Source organism: Pygocentrus nattereri, chromosome 20, assembly GCF_015220715.1.
Source record: "Pygocentrus nattereri isolate fPygNat1 chromosome 20, fPygNat1.pri, whole genome shotgun sequence".
Classification (NCBI taxonomy): domain Eukaryota; kingdom Metazoa; phylum Chordata; class Actinopteri; order Characiformes; family Serrasalmidae; genus Pygocentrus; species Pygocentrus nattereri.
In genome coordinates, this window is record NC_051230.1 from 35,217,297 (window position 1) to 35,238,448 (window position 21,152).

Genomic DNA, 21,152 nt, shown 5'->3' on the forward strand with positions numbered 1-21,152 from the left:
GTTGTGGATTATTGTGTTTTATCTTTGCAGCTCCTGATAATTCTAAGAAGATACAGCCTGGAGAATCTCTCATCCTGGATCTTCCCATCTCAGAGACAGCAAGGGTGATTTTACCAGAAGTGAAGATGCCAATCAAAACCCTGATGAGCTATGTGAAGCTGAAAACTGTAAAGTCTAGCCTGTAGTCCAGCCTGACCCTCCATGAGAGGAGAGAGTGCTGTTCCAGTCCAGGTTGCAGCTGAAGGACCTGAGTGGACACTGAGAATGGAGAGTCGTATAGAGTCAGCATTGTTCAAAGTAAGTCTTTAACTTATTTCTCCTGTCAACACATTTGGGGTGTAAATCTGATATATCAAGTGGTGTGTGCAGGAGGGGGTGGGGGGGGGGGGGGGGGGGGGGCAACTTTCAGAGATCACACACTTTAAACGGGTTTTTACATAAAACCAGGTGAACAAATTATGACTACAGTTACTATATTCTTATGATTTCTAATGGCCAATGGAATAATTATCAATATCATGTTTGGTACACATGTACAACCCCAATTCCAATGAAGTTGGGACATTGTGTAAAACACGATGATTTGCAAATCCTTTTCAAACCATATTCAACTGAATACACTGAAAAAACAAGATATTTAATGTTCAAACAGATAAACTTTATTGTTTTTTGCAAATATTCACTCATTTTGAATTTGATGCCTGCAACACGTTCCAGAGAAGTTGGGACAGGGGCGTGTTTCCCACTGAGTTACATCACCTTTCCTTTAACACTCAATAAGCGTTTGGGAACTGAGGACACTGATTGTTGGAGCTTTGTAGGTGGAATTCTTTCCCATTCCTGCTTGATGTACAGCTTCAGCTGCTCAGCAGTCCGGGGTCTCCGCTGTCGTATATTGAGCTTCATAATGTGCCACACATTTTCAATGGGAGACGGTCTGGACTGCAGGCAGGCCAGTCTAGTACCCACACTCTTTTACTACGAAGCCACGCTGTTGTAACACGTGCAGAATGTGGCTCGGCGTCGTCTTGCTGAAATAAGCAGGACGTCCCTGAAAAAGACGCTGCTTGGATGGCAGCAGATGTTGCTCCAAAACCTGCATGTACCTTTCAGCATTAATGGTGCCTTCACAGATGTGCAGGTTACCCCTGCCATGGGCACTAACACACCCCCACACCATCAGAGATGCTGGCTTTTGAACTTTGCACTGATAACAATCCGGACAGTCCTTTTCCTCTTTGGCCCGGAGGACACGACGTCCATGATTTCCAAAAACAGTTTGAAATGTGGACGCGTCAGACCACAGGACACTTTTCCACTCTGCGTTAGTCCATCTCAGATGAGCTCGGCCCAGAGAAGCCGGCGGCGTTTCTGGGTGGTGTTGATATGTGGCTTCGCTTTGCATGGCAGAGTTTTAACTTGCACTTGTAGATGGGGCGACAAACTGTGTTCACTGACAGTGGTTTTCCGAAGTGTTCCTGAGCCCATGTGGGAATATCCGTTACAGAATGATGTGGGTTTTTAATGCAGTGCCGCCTGAGGGGTCGAAGGTCACGGGCGTTCAGTGTTGGTTTTCTGCCTTGCCGCTTAACTGCAGAGATTTCTCCAGATTCTCTGAATCTTTTGATCATATTATGGACTGTAGATGATGAAATCCCTAAATTCCTTGCAGTTGCACATTGAGAAACGTTGTTCTTAAACTGTTGGACTATTTGCTCACGCAGTTGTTCACTAAGTGGTGAACCTCGCCCGTCCCTGCTTGTGAACGACTGAGCCTTTCAGGGATGCTCCCTTTATACCCAATCATGACACTCACCTGCTTCCAATTAACCTGTTCACCTGTGGAATGTTCCAAACAGGTGTTTTTGAGCATTCCTCAACTTTCCCAGTCTTTTGTTGCCCCTGTCCCAACTTCTTTGGAATGTGTTGCAGGCATCAAATTCAAAATGAGTGAATATTTGAAAAGAAAAACAATAAAGTTTATCTGTTTGAACATTAAATATCTTGTCTTTGTAGTGTATTCAGTTGAATATTGGTTGAACAGGATTTGCAAATCATCGTATTCTGTTTTTATTAATGTTTTACACAACGTCCCAACTTCATTGGAATTGGGGTTGTATTATAGAGATTCACTTAAATTACTGATTCCTGCTGTAGTCGAGACTGACACCAGATTGAGATTTTTTTTCAGAGTATAAAAATTCATGCAATGAATAATTAAGCTCTAAAATCTGATTAGTCTGAAATGACTATATGAAGGTAAATGAAGCGGTAAGAGGTGAAGCTCTAAAATCTGATTAGTCTGAAATGACTGTATAAAGGTAAATGAAGCGGTAAGAGGTGAAGCTCTAAAATCTGATTAGTCTGAAATGACTATATAAAGGTAAATGAAGCGGTAAGAGGTGAAGCTCTAAAATCTGATTAGTCTGAAATGACTATATAAAGGTAAATGAAGCGGTAAGAAGTGAAGCTCTAAAATCTGATTAGTCTGAAATGACTGTATAAAGGTAGATGAAGCGGTAAGAGGTGAAGCTCTAAAATCTGATTAGTCTGAAATGACTGTATAAAGGTAAATGAAGCGGTAAGAAGTGAAGCTCTAAAATCTGATTAGTCTGAAATGACTGTATAAAAGGTAAATGAAGCGGTGAGAGGTGAAGCTCTAAAATCTGATTAGTCTGAAATGACTGTATAAAGGTAAATGAAGCGGTAAGAGGTGAAGCTCTAAAATCTGATTAGTCTGAAATGACTATATAAAGGTAAATGAAGCGGTAAGAAGTGAAGCTCTAAAATCTGATTAGTCTGAAATGACTGTATAATGGTAAATGAAGCGGTAAGAGGTGAAGCTCTAAAATCTGATTAGTCTGAAATGACTGTATAAAAGGTAAATGAAGCGGTAAGAGGTAAAGCTTTAAAATCTGATTAGTCTGAAATGACTATATAAAGGTAAATGAAGCAGTAAGAAGTGAAGCTCTAAAATCTGATTAGCCTGAAATGACTATATAAAGGTAGATGAAGCGGTAAGAGGTGAAGCTCTAAAATCTGATTAGTCTGAAATGACTATATAAAGGTAAATGAAGCGGTAAGAGGTGAAGCTCTAAAATCTGATTAGTCTGAAATGACTGTATAAAGGTAAATGAAGCGGTAAGAGGTGAAGCTCTAAAATCTGATTAGTCTGAAATGACTGTATAAAGGTAAATGAAGCGGTGAGAGGTGAAGCTCTAAAATCTGATTAGTCTGAAATGACTATATAAAGGTAAATGAAGCGGTAAGAGGTGAAGCTCTAAAATCTGATTAGTCTGAAATGACTATATAAAGGTAAATGAAGCGGTAAGAGGTGAAGCTCTAAAATCTGATTAGTCTGAAATGACTATATAAAGGTAAATGAAGCGGTAAGAGGTGAAGCTCTAAAATCTGATTAGTCTGAAATGACTGTATAAAGGTAAATGAAGCGGTAAGAGGTGAAGCTCTAAAATCTGATTAGTCTGAAATGACTATATAAAGGTAAATGAAGCGGTAAGAGGTGAAGCTCTAAAATCTGATTAGTCTGAAATGACTGTATAAAGGTAAATGAAGCGGTAAGAGGTGAAGCTCTAAAATCTGATTAGTCTGAAATGACTATATAACGGTAAATGAAGCGGTAAGAGGTGAAACTCTAAAATCTGATTAGTCTGAAATGACTGTATAAAGGTAAATGAAGCGGTAAGAGGTGAAGCTCTAAAATCTGATTAGTCTGAAATGACTGTATAAAGGTAAATGAAGCGGTAAGAGGTGAAGCTCTAAAATCTGATTAGTCTGAAATGACTGTATAAAGGTAAATGAAGCGGTAAGAGGTGAAGCTCTAAAATCTGATTAGTCTGAAATGACTATATAAAGGTAAATGAAGCGGTAAGAGGTGAAGCTCTAAAATCTGATTAGTCTGAAATGACTGTATAAAGGTAAATGAAGCGGTGAGAGGTGAAGCTCTAAAATCTGATTAGTCTGAAATGACTATATAAAGGTAAATGAAGCGGTAAGAGGTGAAGCTCTAAAATCTGATTAGTCTGAAATGACTGTATAAAGGTAAATGAAGCGGTAAGAGGTGAAGCTCTAAAATCTGATTAGTCTGAAATGACTGTATAAAGGTAAATGAAGCGGTGAGAGGTGAAGCTCTAAAATCTGATTATTCTGAAATAACTATATAAAGGTAAATGAAGCGGTAAGAGGTGAAGCTCTAAAATCTGATTATTCTGAAATAACTGTATAAAGGTAAATGAAGCGGTAAGAGGTGAAGCTCTAAAATCTGATTAGTCTGAAATGACTATATAAAGGTAAATGAAGCGGTAAGAGGTGAAGCTCTAAAATGTGATTAGTCTGAAATGACTATATAACGGTAAATGAAGCGGTAAGAGGTGAAGCTCTAAAATGTGATTAGTCTGAAATGACTATATAAAGGTAAATGAAGCGGTAAGAGGTGAAGCTCTAAAATCTGATTAGTCTGAAATGACTGTATAAAGGTAAATGAAGCGGTGACAGGTGAAGCTCTAAAATCTGATTAGTCTGAAATGACTATATAAAGGTAAATGAAGCGGTAAGAGGTGAAGCTCTAAAATCTGATTAGTCTGAAATGACTGTATAAAGGTAAATGAAGCGGTAAGAGGTGAAGCTCTAAAATCTGATTAGTCTGAAATGACTGTATAAAGGTAAATGAAGCGGTGAGAGGTGAAGCTCTAAAATCTGATTAGTCTGAAACGACTGTATAAAGGTAAATGAAGCGGTAAGAGGTGAAGCTCTAAAATCTGATTAGTCTGAAATGACTGTATAAAGGTAAATGAAGCGGTAAGAGGTGAAGCTCTAAAATCTGATTAGTCTGAAATGACTGTATAAAGGTAAATGAAGCGGTAAGAGGTGAAGCTCTAAAATCTGATTAGTCTGAAATAACTGTATAAAGGTAAATGAAGCGGTAAGAGGTGAAGCTCTAAAATCTGATTATTCTGAAATAACTATATAAAGGTAAATGAAGCGGTAAGAGGTGAAGCTCTAAAATCTGATTAGTCTGAAATGACTATATAATGGTAAATGAAGCGGTAAGAGGTGAAGCTCTAAAATCTGATTAGTCTGAAATGACTGTATAAAAGGTAAATGAAGTGGTGAGAGGTGAAGCTCTAAAATCTGATTAGTCTGAAATGACTATATAATGGTAAATGAAGCGGTAAGAGGTGAAGCTCTAAAATCTGATTAGTCTGAAATGACTGTATAAAGGTAAATGAAGCAGTAAGAAGTGAAGCTCTAAAATCTGATTATCTATTTTAGGCCTAAAATGTATCACATGTATGTAACTAAAAAGCAAAAAGTGAAAAGAAACAAAGTTTTTAACAGTCAGTTTATAGTGAGCTGGTACCGGCTGCTGTTTATTTGCAGTAAATCATCCTATTGTTTCCCATGTAGCCACATGTGCAAATCCATAATTCCAATCTAATACACTTATATTATTATTATTTATTAGCACTGTACACTGTTAATACCTTCAAAGAATTGAAAGAGTAATATCTTCAGAGAGAGAGAGAGGGGGATAGACTTTTGATGGTTCTGTATTGATCCAGTTCTTTCTCTGAAACAGTCATCCATCACATTGTGTCGTCTTAAATTACATTGAAATTGAAATTGAAAAACAGAAAGCCACAAACAAACTAAACCCAGTCCGGCTCATCTGAGCTCAGTAGCGAAGCAGAGCTCACCCTCACACACCGAGCACACAGCCCCACCACAGCACCATCTCGCCTCAAAGGCCTCCACATCACACATGCTCTCATAATAATTAAAATCAATTAAAATCCTTGATCTAACCAGCCTAGAGAGAATCCAGGTGGCCTCACAGTCAGTACCCTGTGCCACCTTATTCTTACGACTGATATATATGGCCATCTTTGCCTGCCCAAGGAGGAAATTGATCAATTGGCACTTGGATTTCTCTCTCTTGACGTACTTACAACCAAGGATAAAAGTCTGCAGTGTAAAAGTCACATTAAGAGACATAAAAACATGCTTTAAAACTTCAAACAAGGAGCAAAGCCTAAAACAGTGCATGAAAGCATAAAACAGTCTCTCTCTGAGGACAAAACGGACACCGCGGTAAAATCACAGGGTTTATAACAGAAACAAAAGCGTTAACTGAGACAATACCATGTAAAATCCTCCACTGCAGGTCAGACACTTTTTAGTCAATGGTGGTTTATACAGTGCTCTCCACTCTAGCTTCACATCATCACTCATGTTAAAAACATCACGCCATGGTGTGTCGGTTCTGCCGTGCACTTTTCTTATTCAGAACCTTCACACAGGCTCTGTACAGCAGCTTACCAGACACTGTCCCCAGGCTCATCGCAGACTCCCCCTCACACTCCAGAAGGGGTCTTCACAGTCCTGCAAGTCCGCGTGATATTGATGTCCGGGAATGGGTCGTGCTCCGTAGGACTGACCGCCCCTGCACTGTAGTCCCTCAACTGCTTCCATTCCTCAGGAGAGAGTGCTGTCTTCCAGCCCTTGAGCAGGTGAGCCACAACTTGCGGAGATCTCATCCCCAGTCTTGCAGCCACGTCCTCCACCCAAGCGAGATCTGGTCCTGCAACGTCCACCTGCTGGCGGAGGGTTTTTCACTCACAAGACTGGTCAGGTGATTGTGCCCCCCAAGTCCAGTCACACGCTGGGGAAAAGGGGCTCCTCCAAGAGCCAGGGCAAAGAAGAGCCAGCCCGCTTTCTTATAGTAAAAAAAGTCCCAGATTTTAAAAAGTCCTCGATAAAAAGCAGGCAACCCAGCAATGTCCAGCGCTTTAGTGCTCATTAAAAACAAAGCTCTGTCCAACCCCAGACCACCTACTGTGTGCAATATCTGGCACGACACTGCCCTCCAAACCAGCCCCCTGGGACCAGCGAGGAGTCTCTGGATGAACTGGAGTCAGAAGGCAGCGGTCCTGCTGGCACGTCCACTAGCACGGCCTGCAGGGTCGCCAGCAGATTCGGTGGGGGGTCCACACTTGCCAGTTTATGCCAGAGAGATGATGCAGCAAGGTTGTTGATAACAAGCACCCTTCCTCAACAGGACATCTGGGGGACTAACCGTTTCCACTTACTGAGGCATCCTTTAACCTTTTCAACCACCCCCACCAGTTACGTGTACTACAAGTACTGTCCCCCAAATACACCCCCAGATATTTAAAACCACCCCTTCTCCACATCAATCCATCCCAAGTGCCAACTAAAACTGCTTCACTCTTGATCCAGTTGACTTTAGCAGACAATAAAACCATAAAATCGTTTAAAATTCCAGCTAAAACGTCCACTTCAGTCTGGGTGCTTGCTATCACAACAAGGTCGTCTGTATACGCTGAGACACACAGTGGAGTAGAACATCCAGTTATAGACAAACCGGAGATGCAGTCTCTCAGTTTGCACAGCAGAGGTTCAATTGCCAAAGTGTACAACATGCCAGACAGAGCACAGCCTTGCCTGATAACTCTGTGCACTGTAAAAGGAGCACATAAACCACCATTAACTTTAAGTACACTCTCAATGTCACTGTACAAAACCTTGATCATGACCATAAAACTTGGGTTGAAACCAAAGTTCTCCAGAACTTTCCACAGATGGCCATGTTCAATCCGGTCAAATGCCTTTTCCTGATCCAAAAAAAATGAGACCAGTCTTTAGGCCCAATAGTCCGGAGACATCCAAGACATCACAAATTAGATATATATTGTCGAAAATTGACCTTTCAGGCACAGTACGTCTGGTCAAGGTGCACCACCTGCTCCATCACCTTCCCCAGTCTCGAGGCTAACGCTTTTAAGAGCAGCTTACAGTCTGTGCACAACAGAGAGACGGGGCGCCAGTTCTTCAGTTCAGTAAGGTGCCCCTACTTGGGTAGCAGGGTCAGAACGGTCATCCGACAGCTCAGCAGAAGCGTCCCTTCACGTATGCTGCTCCGGAGAACACTCAGCACGTCCTGACTCAATATTGACCAAAATGCTTTGTAAAATTCAACAGGGAGACCATCAATACCTGGCGTGTGACCATTCTCCATGCCCTGGAGAGCCTCATGCAGCTCCCCCAAAGACAGATCTGCATCTAGCACTGCAGCAGACTCTCGTGTGAGCTGGCTGTGGTCACGGAAGAATCCCTCCTCCACCTCTCGTGCCTCTGCCCACCCACTCTCCTAGAACTTTGAGAAAAAGCTGACTGTCTGCTGGCGAATATCAGAAGGCTCAGACAAGAGATCCCCTGATTCCATATGCACAGCATGCATAAACCTTTTCTGTCCATTTCTGCGCTCGAGACTGAAGAAGAACTTCAAAGGAGCATCCATTTCTGACACGCACTGGAAACGTGAGCGGACCAGCGCCCCCTGTGCTGTAATGCCCAGCAGGTCAGCTAACGCAGTGTGTTTAGTTTTCAGAGCTTCAATATGCCCTCGATTTCCTGTGGCCTCTGCTAAATCTTGGAGTGCCACTATTTTAGTCTCCAGAGCTCCAGAGTGTCCCTTGTGACATTAAGCTGACCGAATATTTTAATTTGTATTTTAGCTACGTCCCACCACTGCTGCAGGGAACTAAAGGCTGTTTTCTGTGAGATGTAAGAACATCCCAAAAAAAAGACTCCCTAAAATTGGCATGCTCTAAAAGTGCAGTGTTAAAATGCCAGTATACACTCTGTGGCTTAACGTTACTTTTCCTTACTGTGCACTGGACCATACAATGGTCTGGAAACCCAACTGGGGAGATAAAACAACGTGTAAAAGCAGAAAGTTGATGACTAAAACCATAAAATCGATCCAGCTTTGCCAATGAGAGTGCATTATTTTTTGAATGAGCCCATGTGTACTGTCTCTGACCACTGTGAAAGTTCCTCCAGACATCACACAGGTCATGGGCCTCCAGCACTTCGCACAATCTCTTACGGGACACAGCATGTGGTTCGATGTTTTTCCTGTCCATGCTGTCTGCTGTACAGTAAAAATCCCCACTCAGTACTAAAAACTCATCATAGCCACAACCTCCAAATACAGTGTCCAGAGTATCTAAAAAGGACACCCTGTCCACCCCCCCAGTCGGGACATAAACACAAAAAAAAACAAAAACATCGTCACCTTTAAAAGTCTGCCATGTAAAATTTCATCCACCGAATAAGAACATGGAGTAAAACTGTGTGATAAAAGAACAGCCACCCCACCGCTAACAGAAGAGTTATGACTTAAAAAGGCGAGCCCCTCCCACTGTCCAGCCCAGTCAGCAGCACTGCTGACATCACTGTGTGTTTCCTGTACAAACAGGACATCAAGCCTCTTCTGCTTCACCACCTCATACAGCTTCGCTCGCTTACCGCAGTCTCTCACCCCGTAATGTTCAGACTCGCCACTCTAACATCGCCCATCACAGCATAAATTAGAGAAATAAGATTATATATATATATATATATATATATATATATATAAGCTTTTTAAAATTATATATATATATATATATATATATAAAACTGTAAAACAGAGGCCATTCTGAACCAGGGAGGGCAGGAAGGGTCAGACCTCATCCTCCGTGTTCACTTTACTCAGCCTGGTCAGGATCTTCTTCAGCCTGTAGATTTCCAAGGCTGTGAAAGTCCCTTCCCTTCTTAAATGTCTGACATCATGTGCGAACTGTAGCCTATTCAGGAAATGCTCTTCAACACGGACTCCCTTTTGGCCGTTAGTGACTCACAAGAACTTTCTTATCTCATCAAGTGTGTAAACTACAGACATGTTCTCCTCCTGGGAGCACGCTGACCAGCCTGAGTCAGACAGAGAGCCGTTGCTCTCAGACTCCACCTCATTCACTGCACTGCTGTCTGTCTTGGCCTGTTTAGTGCCCTTCCCTCGGTTTTGCTTCTTTCTTTTACGAGGAACCTTAAAAACAGTCTCCTCCTCCATTTCCACCTCCACTGTAGCCTCCACTGCTGTACCAGCTAGACTGACCTTAGTACCGTTGTCCCTTACCTGGTTACCTTGCTCCCCCGGGTCAGGAGACCCCTGATCCTGCTCATCGCCACCAGGCTGGTTCACGGCTGGCTCCCTCGTGGTCAGCCCCAGCAGGTACTCCCGAGGCAGGCAGGGATGCAGCCGGCCCTTCCCCTGCAGGCTCCTGTTCCCGCAGGCCCCGGGTCCTGCGCAGCCAGCCGAGCAGCAGCCGCAGGGGGGACATCCATTGCGGGTTCAGCCGCGGCAGGCCCATGGCCGCTCCGCGTTCCCGGCATCACCAGCGTTGTTGTTGAGCTTTTCCGGTCAGGCCGCACCTGAAGCATTTCATATTAGTGTCAGAGGACGCAAACACTGTGTACTCAAACCCCTCCACCCTCAACTTCAACACCAGGTCCAACTCCTCCTCACCATCCCTCAGCACCATGAACACCAGCCTCCTGAACGACACTAAATGCTTCACCAGGGGCGATTTACAGCCAAGGGGGATCTTCTTAATGGGGGAGACAAGTTTCCCAAACCGGGACAGCTCCTGAGCGATCAGCTCATCAGAGATAAACGGGGGACATTGGACAGAATGACCAACGGAAGACTAACTAAATCTGACCTGGTGTTCTACACTGCAGATATCTACAGATATCTGGCACTCCACTCTTCTGCCCGACCAGACAGATTAAAAAATGTGTGGAAACAAAACAATCAGGCAGCTGTACCTGGACACCACCCCCAAATTCAACATAAACTTCTATAAAACTGGAACGGTTATGGTACAGGGGTCCGAAAACAAACTGGAAAACTTTGAAAAAGATGTTCAGAGACTGAAGAAACTTGTTAAGAGAGAGACTGAGAGAGAGAGAGAGAGAGAGAGAGAGAGAGACTGAGAGAGAGAGAGAGAGAGAGAGAGAGAGAGAGAGACTGAGAGAGAGAGACTGAGAGAGAGAGAGGGAGAGAGAGAGAGACAGAGACAGAGAGAGAGAGAGAGAGAGAGAGAGAGAGAGAGAGAGACTGAGAGAGAGAGAGAGAGAGAGAGAGAGAGAGACTGAGAGAGAGAGAGACAGAGACAGAGAGAGAGAGAGAGAGAGAGAGAGAGAGAGACAGAGGAGAGGGAGAGAGAGAGAGACAGACAGAGAGACAGAGAGAGGTGAGGTGGGTGTGGGTGTAAAGGGCTGTACAGCTGCTGTGGTTCCTGCGGCTGCGAGCAGATAAGCCACGTTTTACTCGGCCAATCAGATCACGTTCTGGTGATCAATATTCTACCAATATTCTAATGAATATTAATGAGCTCCCCCTCGCATCCTAAAATGCAGACACTATATGATCATAAAACTGATCTATAAAACAGCTAAAAACAGAATACATGAGCAGAAGCGATTGGTTGAAACCATTCGCGGTGCTTTGTGGGATATGTAGTTCATTCCGGCATTAACCGAGTTTGCGCTCAGTCTTGTACTTTTGCTTTTTTATTTTTTTTGCTGCGATTGAACTTTTACCAAAAGCAAAATGTCGAAGGACCGTTAAAAAGCGGAAGATCAAACAGTGTAAACTCTCAGTGTGAGTCTGTAGTTTGATTAAAATCCTGAAATACCGTGAAGTCCAGTCAGAATACTCTGTAAGGTTCTGGGCCGAAGTGACTCCGCCCGGGTCGTTGGGGGTAAATACGGGCCGGAAGACACACTGAGGTATTATAGCGCCGCTGCTTGGTGAATTCAGGGGTCGCAGCCGAAGGAGCACCATTTTGTCCATCCATCCATTTTCTAAGCCGCTTTTCCGCCAGGGTCGGGGGCCGCCTATCCCAGCGGTCATCGGGCGAAAGGCAGGATACACCCTGGACAGGTCGCCGTTTTGTCCTTTTACCGAGAATTAAAGCTCCTTCAGCTCCACTGCAGGTAATGTCCATTTTACTGAAGCGTCGTTTCAGCGTCTTGGCTTTAAGTGTGTCCCAGTGGGAGCTGATGTTCCAGGAAAGGCTGAGATATGAACAACATAACGTCGTCTGACCGCTAGCTGCTAAGCTAACTGCTAAGCTAGTTAACTGCTAATATGCTCTCACTGAGCTCTGTTTATACAAACTCTGCCCAAAGCTGTGGACAGACTCTTTAACACTGTTAAAAGTGGACAGACTCTGTTTCAGTGCTGTTAAAAGTGGACAGACTCTGTTTCAATGCTGTTAAAAGTGGACAGACTCTGTTTAAATGCTGTTAAAAGTGGACAGACTCTGTTTAAACACTGTTAAAAGTGGACAGACTCTGTTTAAATGCTGTTAAAAGTGGACAGACTCTGTTTCAATGCTGTTAAAAGTGGACAGACTCTGTTTCAATGCTGTTAAAAGTGGACAGACTCTGTTTAAACACTGTTAAAAGTGGACAGACTCTTTAAACGCTGTTAAAATTGCACAGACTCTTTAACAGTGTTAAAAGTGGACAGACTCTGTTTAAACGCTGTTAAAAGTGGACAGGCTCTGTTTAAACAGTGTTAAAAGTGGACAGACTCTGTTTAAACCCTGTTAAAAGTGGACTGACTCTGTTTAAACGTTGTTAAAAGTGGACAGGCTCTGTTTAAAACGCTGTTAAAAGTGGACAGGCTCTGTTTAAACGCTGTTAAAAGTGGACAGGCTCTGTTTAAACAGTGTTAAAAGTGGACAGACTCTGTTTAAACCCTGTTAAAAGTGGACTGACTCTGTTTAAACGTTGTTAAAAGTGGACAGGCTCTGTTTAAAACGCTGTTAAAAGTGTTAAAAACCGTTCCATCTTAAATAGTCCAGCTGATGCTCCATTTAAGGTGGAACAGGATCTGAACAACAATCTGGAGAATCTCTGACTTCAGCTTCATATCTCTGAAGAATTAGGGGGTGATAATAAATAACTGCCCCCCTCTTTGAAGGCGTATGATCCCTAAATGTAACTAAAGCCCAGCAGTGAGGAGCTGAACTTTCCCCTCCTCTGCTGTCCCTGCAGACGGGCCGGGTCGCCTACAGAGCGGTGCTGGTAGCTGATAATGAAGTGATGCTCTTTTATTAGAGGGGCTCATTTCAGAGGAAGATCACAACCACTGCCCTGTAGCTCAGGAACAAGGGGCAACACTTGAAAACAAGGGGTGAAAATTAGAAATGGGACTGGGCCTAAATGTAAATACTGTAGGGACCACAGGCTAAAGAACATTTGCTGGCCAGTCACTCTATAAGACCCACACCTTTTACATAATAGTAGTAGTAATAATAATAATAATAAATTTACAGATGAGTGATGAGACAATTTATGGACAGGTGATGGAGCTCAACAGAAAAACAAAAAATATGAGTCATTTACAATCATGTAAGTAAATGATGCTGAGCATATTTGTGAACATTAGCTACATTTACACGCAGTCTAATAATTTGTTAATAATCCGAGTAATGGCTCATTCGGAATGTAATATGTCCATGTAAACACTTCAGATGGAGTAGGCTAGTCCCATTGAGGCCACTCGGAATACACTTTCTATCCGATTGAGCGAGGTGGGTAAACCTCTAAATAATCCGTTAAAGAAAACGTCGCTTTTAAGTCCGTCATTAGTCTCAGACTGTGGGATGAGGCACACTCACTGATCAGGTGTAGAAATAGTCAAATTAACAGAGAGCAGGTAACACTGTATAGAGTACTGGAAGGAAGAGACTGGGACTTTAGTAGTTTCATGTACTGATGGTGTTTGTGTTTCTGTGTGTGTGTGTGTGTATCTGTAGGTCAGTCATGCCCAGCATTTCTGTTCACCGTGTCCTGATCTTACTGACCACTGGATTGATTACTGGTAAGTTCTGCTCTCTTTCTCCTTCATCATATTAAGTGTGTGGGGGCTGTAGTGGAGCCTCAGTGGATGGTCACAGTTTATTAAAAAGCCTGTGGGTGCTGCCACAACACCCCACTATTTCTGATGGCTGATATTCTGTTTCTGGACATGCTAGAATTGACCACATGCAAAATTCTGATGGCCATTTCTTTCAGCCAATCACAATCGTCTCTAAGCATTCCATCCTTCATCAGGTGAAGGAAAACCTCTTCAGGACAAACCCGCAGTGAGAACGACGGTGGCAGTAAATTAGTTGTTAAGTTTTGCTGAGAAATGATGGAAAGGAGTGAAAAAGATCAGATATATATTTTTAAGAAGTTAAATTGGCCTCGATGATTTGTAATAGGAGAAAACAGAAGGGGGTCTGTGTTGTATCTGTTAGAAGGACAAAGGAGAGCTTTACAAATACAAGCACTGAACTGGAGATAAAAATTCTCCTAAACCTCCCTGTGATGTGGATACATAAGCATGCAGCAGCTTCTCTGGCTCAGCAAAAATGGTGCTGAATGTTGTTTCTCATCCAAATTCATTTGTCCCATGTGCATCTCATACACTGGTGCTTACATCTCAGAGCATCAGAGTCTGCTTGAGTTTAGGTGTTCATGCAGTCACCTACGCTGTCAGCAGTAGCTGATTTATCAACATGATGTGAGTATCAGGCTGCAAGACCACAATGCGGCGTGATACAGCTGACTGATGGAGAGGCCCTGCAGGCTGGGCTGACACGCTAAAGAGTGAATCAAGGCTAAAGGATATCACTAGAGACTGGCAGTTCCTTTCATATCTCTCTAAAGTTCACTCCCTCAGTAAAACCTGGTTATTCACTCAGACTGTAACTGACTACCAGCAGGAGAAGAGTGATTACTGAAACATCCCTGACTCGCACGTTCAGCTAAAGGGAAAAACATTAGTGTGTTCTGCAGTGTATGTGAAATGTGTTAAAATGCTGTTACAGTAACTACCAGTTCTCCTGTGATTGACCTTGACTTTGACATGTTTTCCTTCCTTGTCTAAGATCAAGAAATAGAAATGAACACAGATGGCGTAGTGTAGTGAAACACTGCAATGGATGCAGTGTAATCTAGTTCAAACATTGTGGACTGATTTAAAGTTTGTGAAGAACTGAGGAGGAATTTTAATGTCCTTCAGCACATTATTTTATCTGTTCTCTCTTTCAGGGTCTGTATCAGCTGTTGGGCCAGTGAAGGTGAAGCTTCATGACTCTGCTACTCTGTCCTGCTCTGAGAGATGCTCTGGTTTGGTCAGATGGACTGTGTTCGATAAACCCGGTGACACTCTGGCTGAGTGTGATCAGACTTCATGTAGATCAGTGAAGGAGGGATATCAGATGATCCATGATCAGTACCTGAAGGGAGATTTCTCTCTCACCATCACTGACGCTGATTTCAGTAAGAGAGGCTGGTACACGTGTGGCTGTGATGATAAAGATCTCTGTGACGTGAAGCTTCAGATTGAGCGTAAGTGTCCATCTGCTTTCTTCTCTGCTCATTACTGGTAGAACTCCAGTGATTTAGATACAGAACTTTATATCAGATTTGCTGAAAATGAACAAAATTCCTTTTTTCTTCACAGTCTTGAAAACTTCAGTTCAGATAAAACCTGGTGAATCTGTGATCCTAAGGGTGGACATATCAGATCCAGTGGAGGTGCATTATAACAGCACAGGTGCAGCCAATCAATCCAGTGGTCAGATCTGTACAGTGGATGGACGGTCAACACAGTGTAAACCTGAATATACACAGAGATCATCACTTACATCTGGTCTTGAGCTGAGAGGAATGACTCCCTCTGACAGTGGAGTTTACACTGTAATGGACAAAAGGAATGAAGAGGTCATTCACGAATATGAGGTGACGGTTGAAGGTAAAGAGGTTTTAATTCCATTTAACAAGATAAAAGTCTGTAAAACAGAAAAGAACATTTAAAAAAGACAAAACAAAAATCAGGAAATGGTCAGTTCTTCATTTTCATAGCCTTCCACATGTCAGTCAGCCTATCAGGGCAAAGCCACACCAACACCAGTCACTTCAGTCTCAAGTCTCCACACATCAGTGGATCATCAGTTTTAGTCTGGCAAGCTGGACTTCTTTAGAGAGTCCTGTGCCTTTTATAGCTTAAACTGGCCTGCCTGCAGTCCAGATCTGCCCCCACTGACAACATTTGGCACGTTATGAAATAAAAAATATGACAAACGAGACCCAGAACTGATGAGCAGGAAAACATTGTACTGACAGAACTACAGCAGCGTCTCCTGATTTACCAAACACTTACAGGAAGTTCTGAAAAGAAGAGGTGATGAAAGACGGTGGTAAACACGACCCCGTCCAACTTTCTGGGAACGTATTGTTGGCAAATTCAAAATGGGTAAATATAAAAAAAAAAAACAGTAAAATTTCTCAGTTTCAACATTTGATATGTTGTCTTTGTACTATTTTAAATTAGCCGTCACTAATTTACAGTTCCAATCAGAAATCACTGTTCAGGAAAACGCTGGTCAGTGTTTCCTCTACAATTTTCTCAGGCTGGGTGGTAGAACCTTTGAAGCGGTCAGTGATGTCATCAAATGCACATGTTTTACAGCTCATGCTGGGCATAAGAACAATTCACGTGTTCTTCTAAAGATGTCTAATTTAAACTAAAACCAAATACTGTTTGGATGGTCAGGTCTATTAGAAAAGCCCAAGTAGATCTGCTCTTGATTAGTAGGGCTGGGAGAATGCTTTAGGAAGCTGTTTATGTCTGCGAGCATCCAGAAGGGGGAGCTCTCGAGCTCTCGCTGGTTTTAATTATAGCTCAAACAATAAAGTGAAGCACCACAATTAAGTTTCGAATCTTTGCTTATCGTCTGTTCAAATATCAAAATATGATATTTCAACGGGAAATTGTGGTGTTGGGTGGTTGCTATGTATCTGTGGTGGTTGTTAGGGTTTTTCTGGGATGTTGCTGGGTGGTTGCTACAGTGTTGCTAAATAGTTGCTGTGTTGTTAGGTGGTTGCTGTGGTACCCAGGTGGTTGCTAGGGGTTTGTTATGGTTTATAAGTCATTGCCATTATGGTGTTAGGTGGTTGCTGTGGTGTTCCAGGGTGTTGAAAGTTGGTTGCAGTGGTATCTATGGTGATTTCTAGGGTGTAGCTAACTGGTTGCTCTGGTATCTTTGGTGATGTCCATGGTGTTGCTAGGTGGTTGCTAAGATGTCCCAGGTGGTTTTGGGGAACTGCTCTAAACAGTTGCTATGGTATCCCACATGGATGCTAGGATGTTGCTAGTGTACTTGTATCATGGTGCACAAACTTTTTCACACTGTTCCTCAGTTCATTCAGACGGGAAAAGTAATAATTGAACAATAACTGGAGGAAAACTGATCATAAAGCACATCATTCTCCATCAGACCAGTCGTTCTGGAGCTGGTTTGGTGTCAGTATCTCAGAACTGCAGGATGGATTAGATGGAAATCTAGCAGGAAAGTAAGAGGAAGAAAAAGAGGACTATACAGTCGTTTATCAGTAGTTCCTGTTTCTGGAGGGATAAATAAATCCTGTGATTAAGGCCGACTGTGACTTGATGATGGACTTCTTCTCTGGTAGACCAGCTCCCCTGTGCAGCTCACTGCTGTATCACACACATTGATCTTATAGCAGTGACTGGATCTGAATTTGCTGCAGTTACATTTGAAAATTGGCTGAGAATTTTTTCCTCAAATTAAACGAGTGCATTCCACACAATGTCTGTGTATATACCTCATGTCTGTAGATCGTCCGAGCTGGACGGCTTGTGAGTTTGACCAGACGGTTTAATCTGGGGAGAAAATGCTGTTCTGGGTTTTTATTGTGTTGTAATTATGTGTGAAGTCCAGATCTTGTAGAATATCAGATCCTCTGTGTAGTTCAGCTTCTCCAGAGCTTCAGACTCATTAAACCATTTAGAAGATCAGTCATTACAGCAGCTTCACACTGCAAGACGTTTTTAATTTGGTGAAACTTCATCAGTTTTATTAGTGTTTCAAAACTGGTGTAATTTGTTAAATGTTCATTATTTCTTCATAAAGGAGATGCTCAACTGTCCAGATGATGTTTAATCAGATCATAAATCCGGTGGTTTCTGCTGGAACTGCTGAACTGAGTTCATCTCCAGTTTCATGTCTTGCATTAAGATGGTGTTGTGGTGTTTTATGAAATGGTGGTGATTGAAAACCCTCGATTCCGCCGCAGCATATCATCTGGTGCGCACTTTATTTTTTAAATTCATAACTCGTTTATTTATAGAGACTCTCCTGAACTCTGATTGGATTATTACAGAGTGTGAACTGTGTGTGTATCAGGATCTGACAGTGTGAATAAAGTGATCTGACATGTTCTGTCTTTGTTTTGTAGATGACCAGCCCGGTCAGGGATCCGGTGTGCCAGTGTGGCTGTTTCTCCTCTCGCTCATTGTGTGTGGGGTATTATTGTTGGTGATTTGGTGGATGTGGAGAAAAATTCAGCAGCTCCAGAGGAGAAATGAAGGCCCATAATGGAGAAGAGACGATGAGCCTGTAAGCCCCTCTAATAAGCAGCGTCAGAGGGGAGATCGTTCCCAGTCTCTGTCTCTTTTTCACTCGCTCACTTTTTCTTCTGTGTTCTGCTGTGTTTTTAGTTTTTTAAGCCTCTGTGGCTACATGTCCAGTTCTGTGTGAACGATGTGACGGGCAGGGTAGTAACGGCTCGGTCTGGCCTCCCCTTTCTCTTTAATCCAGAACTGAACGCATGGTATAAAGTCTCTGACGCCGTCGTGGCTCCTGTTCAGCTGAAAGACAGAACAGAATCAGTTACAGCAGGATGATGCATGGCAGGCTAATGCATGTTGGCTGGCTACATAAACGACCAATCCACAGAATTAGCACACACAGAGGTTCATCACCAAGGTGGGAAAACAGACCCAAATGGTCCCAAGGTGGTTTAATTCTTGCTGAAAGGACAAAACTTCATAACAATTTGGTTGTGACCCCTGAGTTAAGCCTGCTAGTACGGGTTCATTTACTTTTGGTGTTGTAGCCAAATATATGCAAATTCTGCACCCCATGCAGTGGACATGTACAACATGACCTTGTTACTAAAGCGATAATTAATCTGTCAGATTATTGATCTCCATCAGATTATTGATCTCCTTTAGATTTATTAGTTCCTAATTGCTGTAAGTTGATGTTGTGTTTGTTTCTTTGTAATGCAGACTAAACTGAACTATCCAGAGGGTGATTAATCTACTGAACTGCTAAATTATCTTACATTGTGATTCAGTTGTGGTGTTTCTATCAGATGGTGATGATTCTGAAGCGCTGAGACAGGTTGAGAAGTCTTCTCAGATCCACCATCTGAAACGTCCTAAGCCTCATAGATAAACTCGGCGCCTCCTGGTGAAATTCACCTTTACAGGAGTAGCTTAGATTTATAGGTCGTCTGCAGTTCATCGCTGATCTTTATAGTATTTATTTAGAACAGATGATTTCTCATCTGTGTGTGTGTGTGTTTATGTGTACAGGGTGAGTCAAAAGTCACAGGACACCGTTTTGTTTTGTTTTTTATTTTATTTTATTTTATTTTTTATGCTGTCACAAGCCTCCACAATGCGGTGCTTAAGGTGGTGTTTGAACCTGTATATAGAGAGTGTGTGTGTGTGTGTGTGTGTGTGTGTGTGTGTGTGTGTGTGTGTGAGTGTTGGTGGTCACAGACTGTTTGCCATGTGGAACACAATTTGATAACAAAAATGAAAGACTGACCTGTGAATGTAAATATTTTCAGATACTTTTATAAGATTATATATTTTCAAAGGAAGGCATTTTTATTAAGCTACAGTTTTGTAAAGCTAATGTACTGAATTTACCTAAAAACTGTCATCTGACCAATCCCAGTTCTAAATGACACAGTAAACCTGTGTTTAGAAGCAGGACTAGGATTAATCCCTGTCTAGAAAACTGGTTGTGACTGAAATGGAGAGGGGAAAATGTTGGACTGGTCAGTATTTGTTGTGTATAATTGGATATATATAGAACATCTTTACAGAAGCACTGGGGAAAATATGAATTTCAGAAGTTTGGTTTGGGGTTCACCAAGATGGCGCCGGTGTATGGCGACGTCTCACGTGTGCTACCTGTTTTTATGTTTTTATTACTGTTCGTGTTTTTGTTTAGTCAGTTGCGTGCTGTGTCCATCAGCTATAATCGGGAGACGTTGTTGAGTATTCGTGCCCGGCTTTTGGAGGGCTTTGTTGGGGAAAACGGCGCGTGTGATCCCCTTTTTCAACCACCACTACTTCTACCGGCGGCGTCTGAGGTTTGTTTCTCCTGTTGTAAACAACGGAGTAGACGCAAACAGCGGCGGAGGAAACGAGGGAAAAGAGGCGGCCTCCTGCTCCGGCTGTGTGTTCAGTGTGATCGCCGATCAGGCCTGTTATATGGATTAAATAAACACCGGCTTCCTGATGGCGGAGACAAGCGTCTCAGATACTTTCTCCTGCGACGCTCTTTAGAGGAGCGCTATGTTTGGCTGCAGCCGGTGTTGCCAGCGTTACACTCCCGCGCGTTTACGGGGAAACCCGTAATCAGGTGCGGCGGAGTGAATTCAAATAACTTGCGTGAAATTCCCTGCCTTTCGCCATCGGACATGGGACATGTGTCTGACTCTAAGTTTGCGCTTTTCAATGTCAGATCCTAGTCAAATAAGGCGTTTGTTATGCGAGACTTTATATCTTGCCGTGACTTGGATTTTCTGTGTTTAGTAGAGACGTGGCTTAAACCTGGAGAGAACTGGCAGTTAAATGACCTACGCCCCCCGTATTACTCCTGTTTAAATTCTCCAAGGATATCAGGACGTGGTGGTGGCTTGGCTGTCGTTTTTAAAGACTCTTTTAAATGTCTGAATGTCTCTGTTGGGGTTTTTACAACCTTTGAACTGCTATGTTTTAAAGTACCTGGCGAAAAATCCAGTATCCTGTGCGGTCATTTATTGCCCTCCTTCCACGTCTTTTAGCGGTTTCATGTCAGAATTACAGGACTTGCTGTCTTCCCTAGTGCTGGAGTATGACAAAGCATTGCTGCTGGGTGATTTTAATTTTCATATTGACGATGACTTTGATGGACCTGCCCTAGAATATTTGAACACCTTGGAATCCTTTAATTTTGTTCAGCATGTAGTTGGCCCAACTCATAATCGGGGTCACACACTGGATTTGGTGTTCTCTCTAGGAGTGTGCCCTCACTCTGTTTCTTTGGTAGACCTATTTGTGTCAGACCATAATTGTATTACTTTTAATATGCGCTTATTTATGAATAAGGCCAGCCCCAAACGCTGTGTACGGT

General features: G+C 42.7%; 2 protein-coding genes across 3 annotated transcripts in view; both read left to right on the forward strand.

Moving 5' to 3' along the window:
• Positions 1-21,152, forward strand: part of LOC119261782 — a 371,675-nt gene that overhangs the window by 85,699 nt on the left and 264,824 nt on the right. The window lies entirely within an intron of this gene.
• LOC108414148 overlaps positions 1-21,152 on the forward strand; it is a 32,472-nt gene that overhangs the window by 6,277 nt on the left and 5,043 nt on the right. The window contains exons 5-9 of the mRNA XM_037531528.1: positions 31-297; positions 13,698-13,762; positions 14,980-15,279; positions 15,395-15,685; positions 18,193-18,353. Of these exons, the coding sequence (XP_037387425.1) occupies positions 31-185 (155 nt within the window). The 3' untranslated portion in view covers positions 186-297; positions 13,698-13,762; positions 14,980-15,279; positions 15,395-15,685; positions 18,193-18,353. The remainder of the gene's footprint in view (positions 1-30; positions 298-13,697; positions 13,763-14,979; positions 15,280-15,394; positions 15,686-18,192; positions 18,354-21,152) is intronic.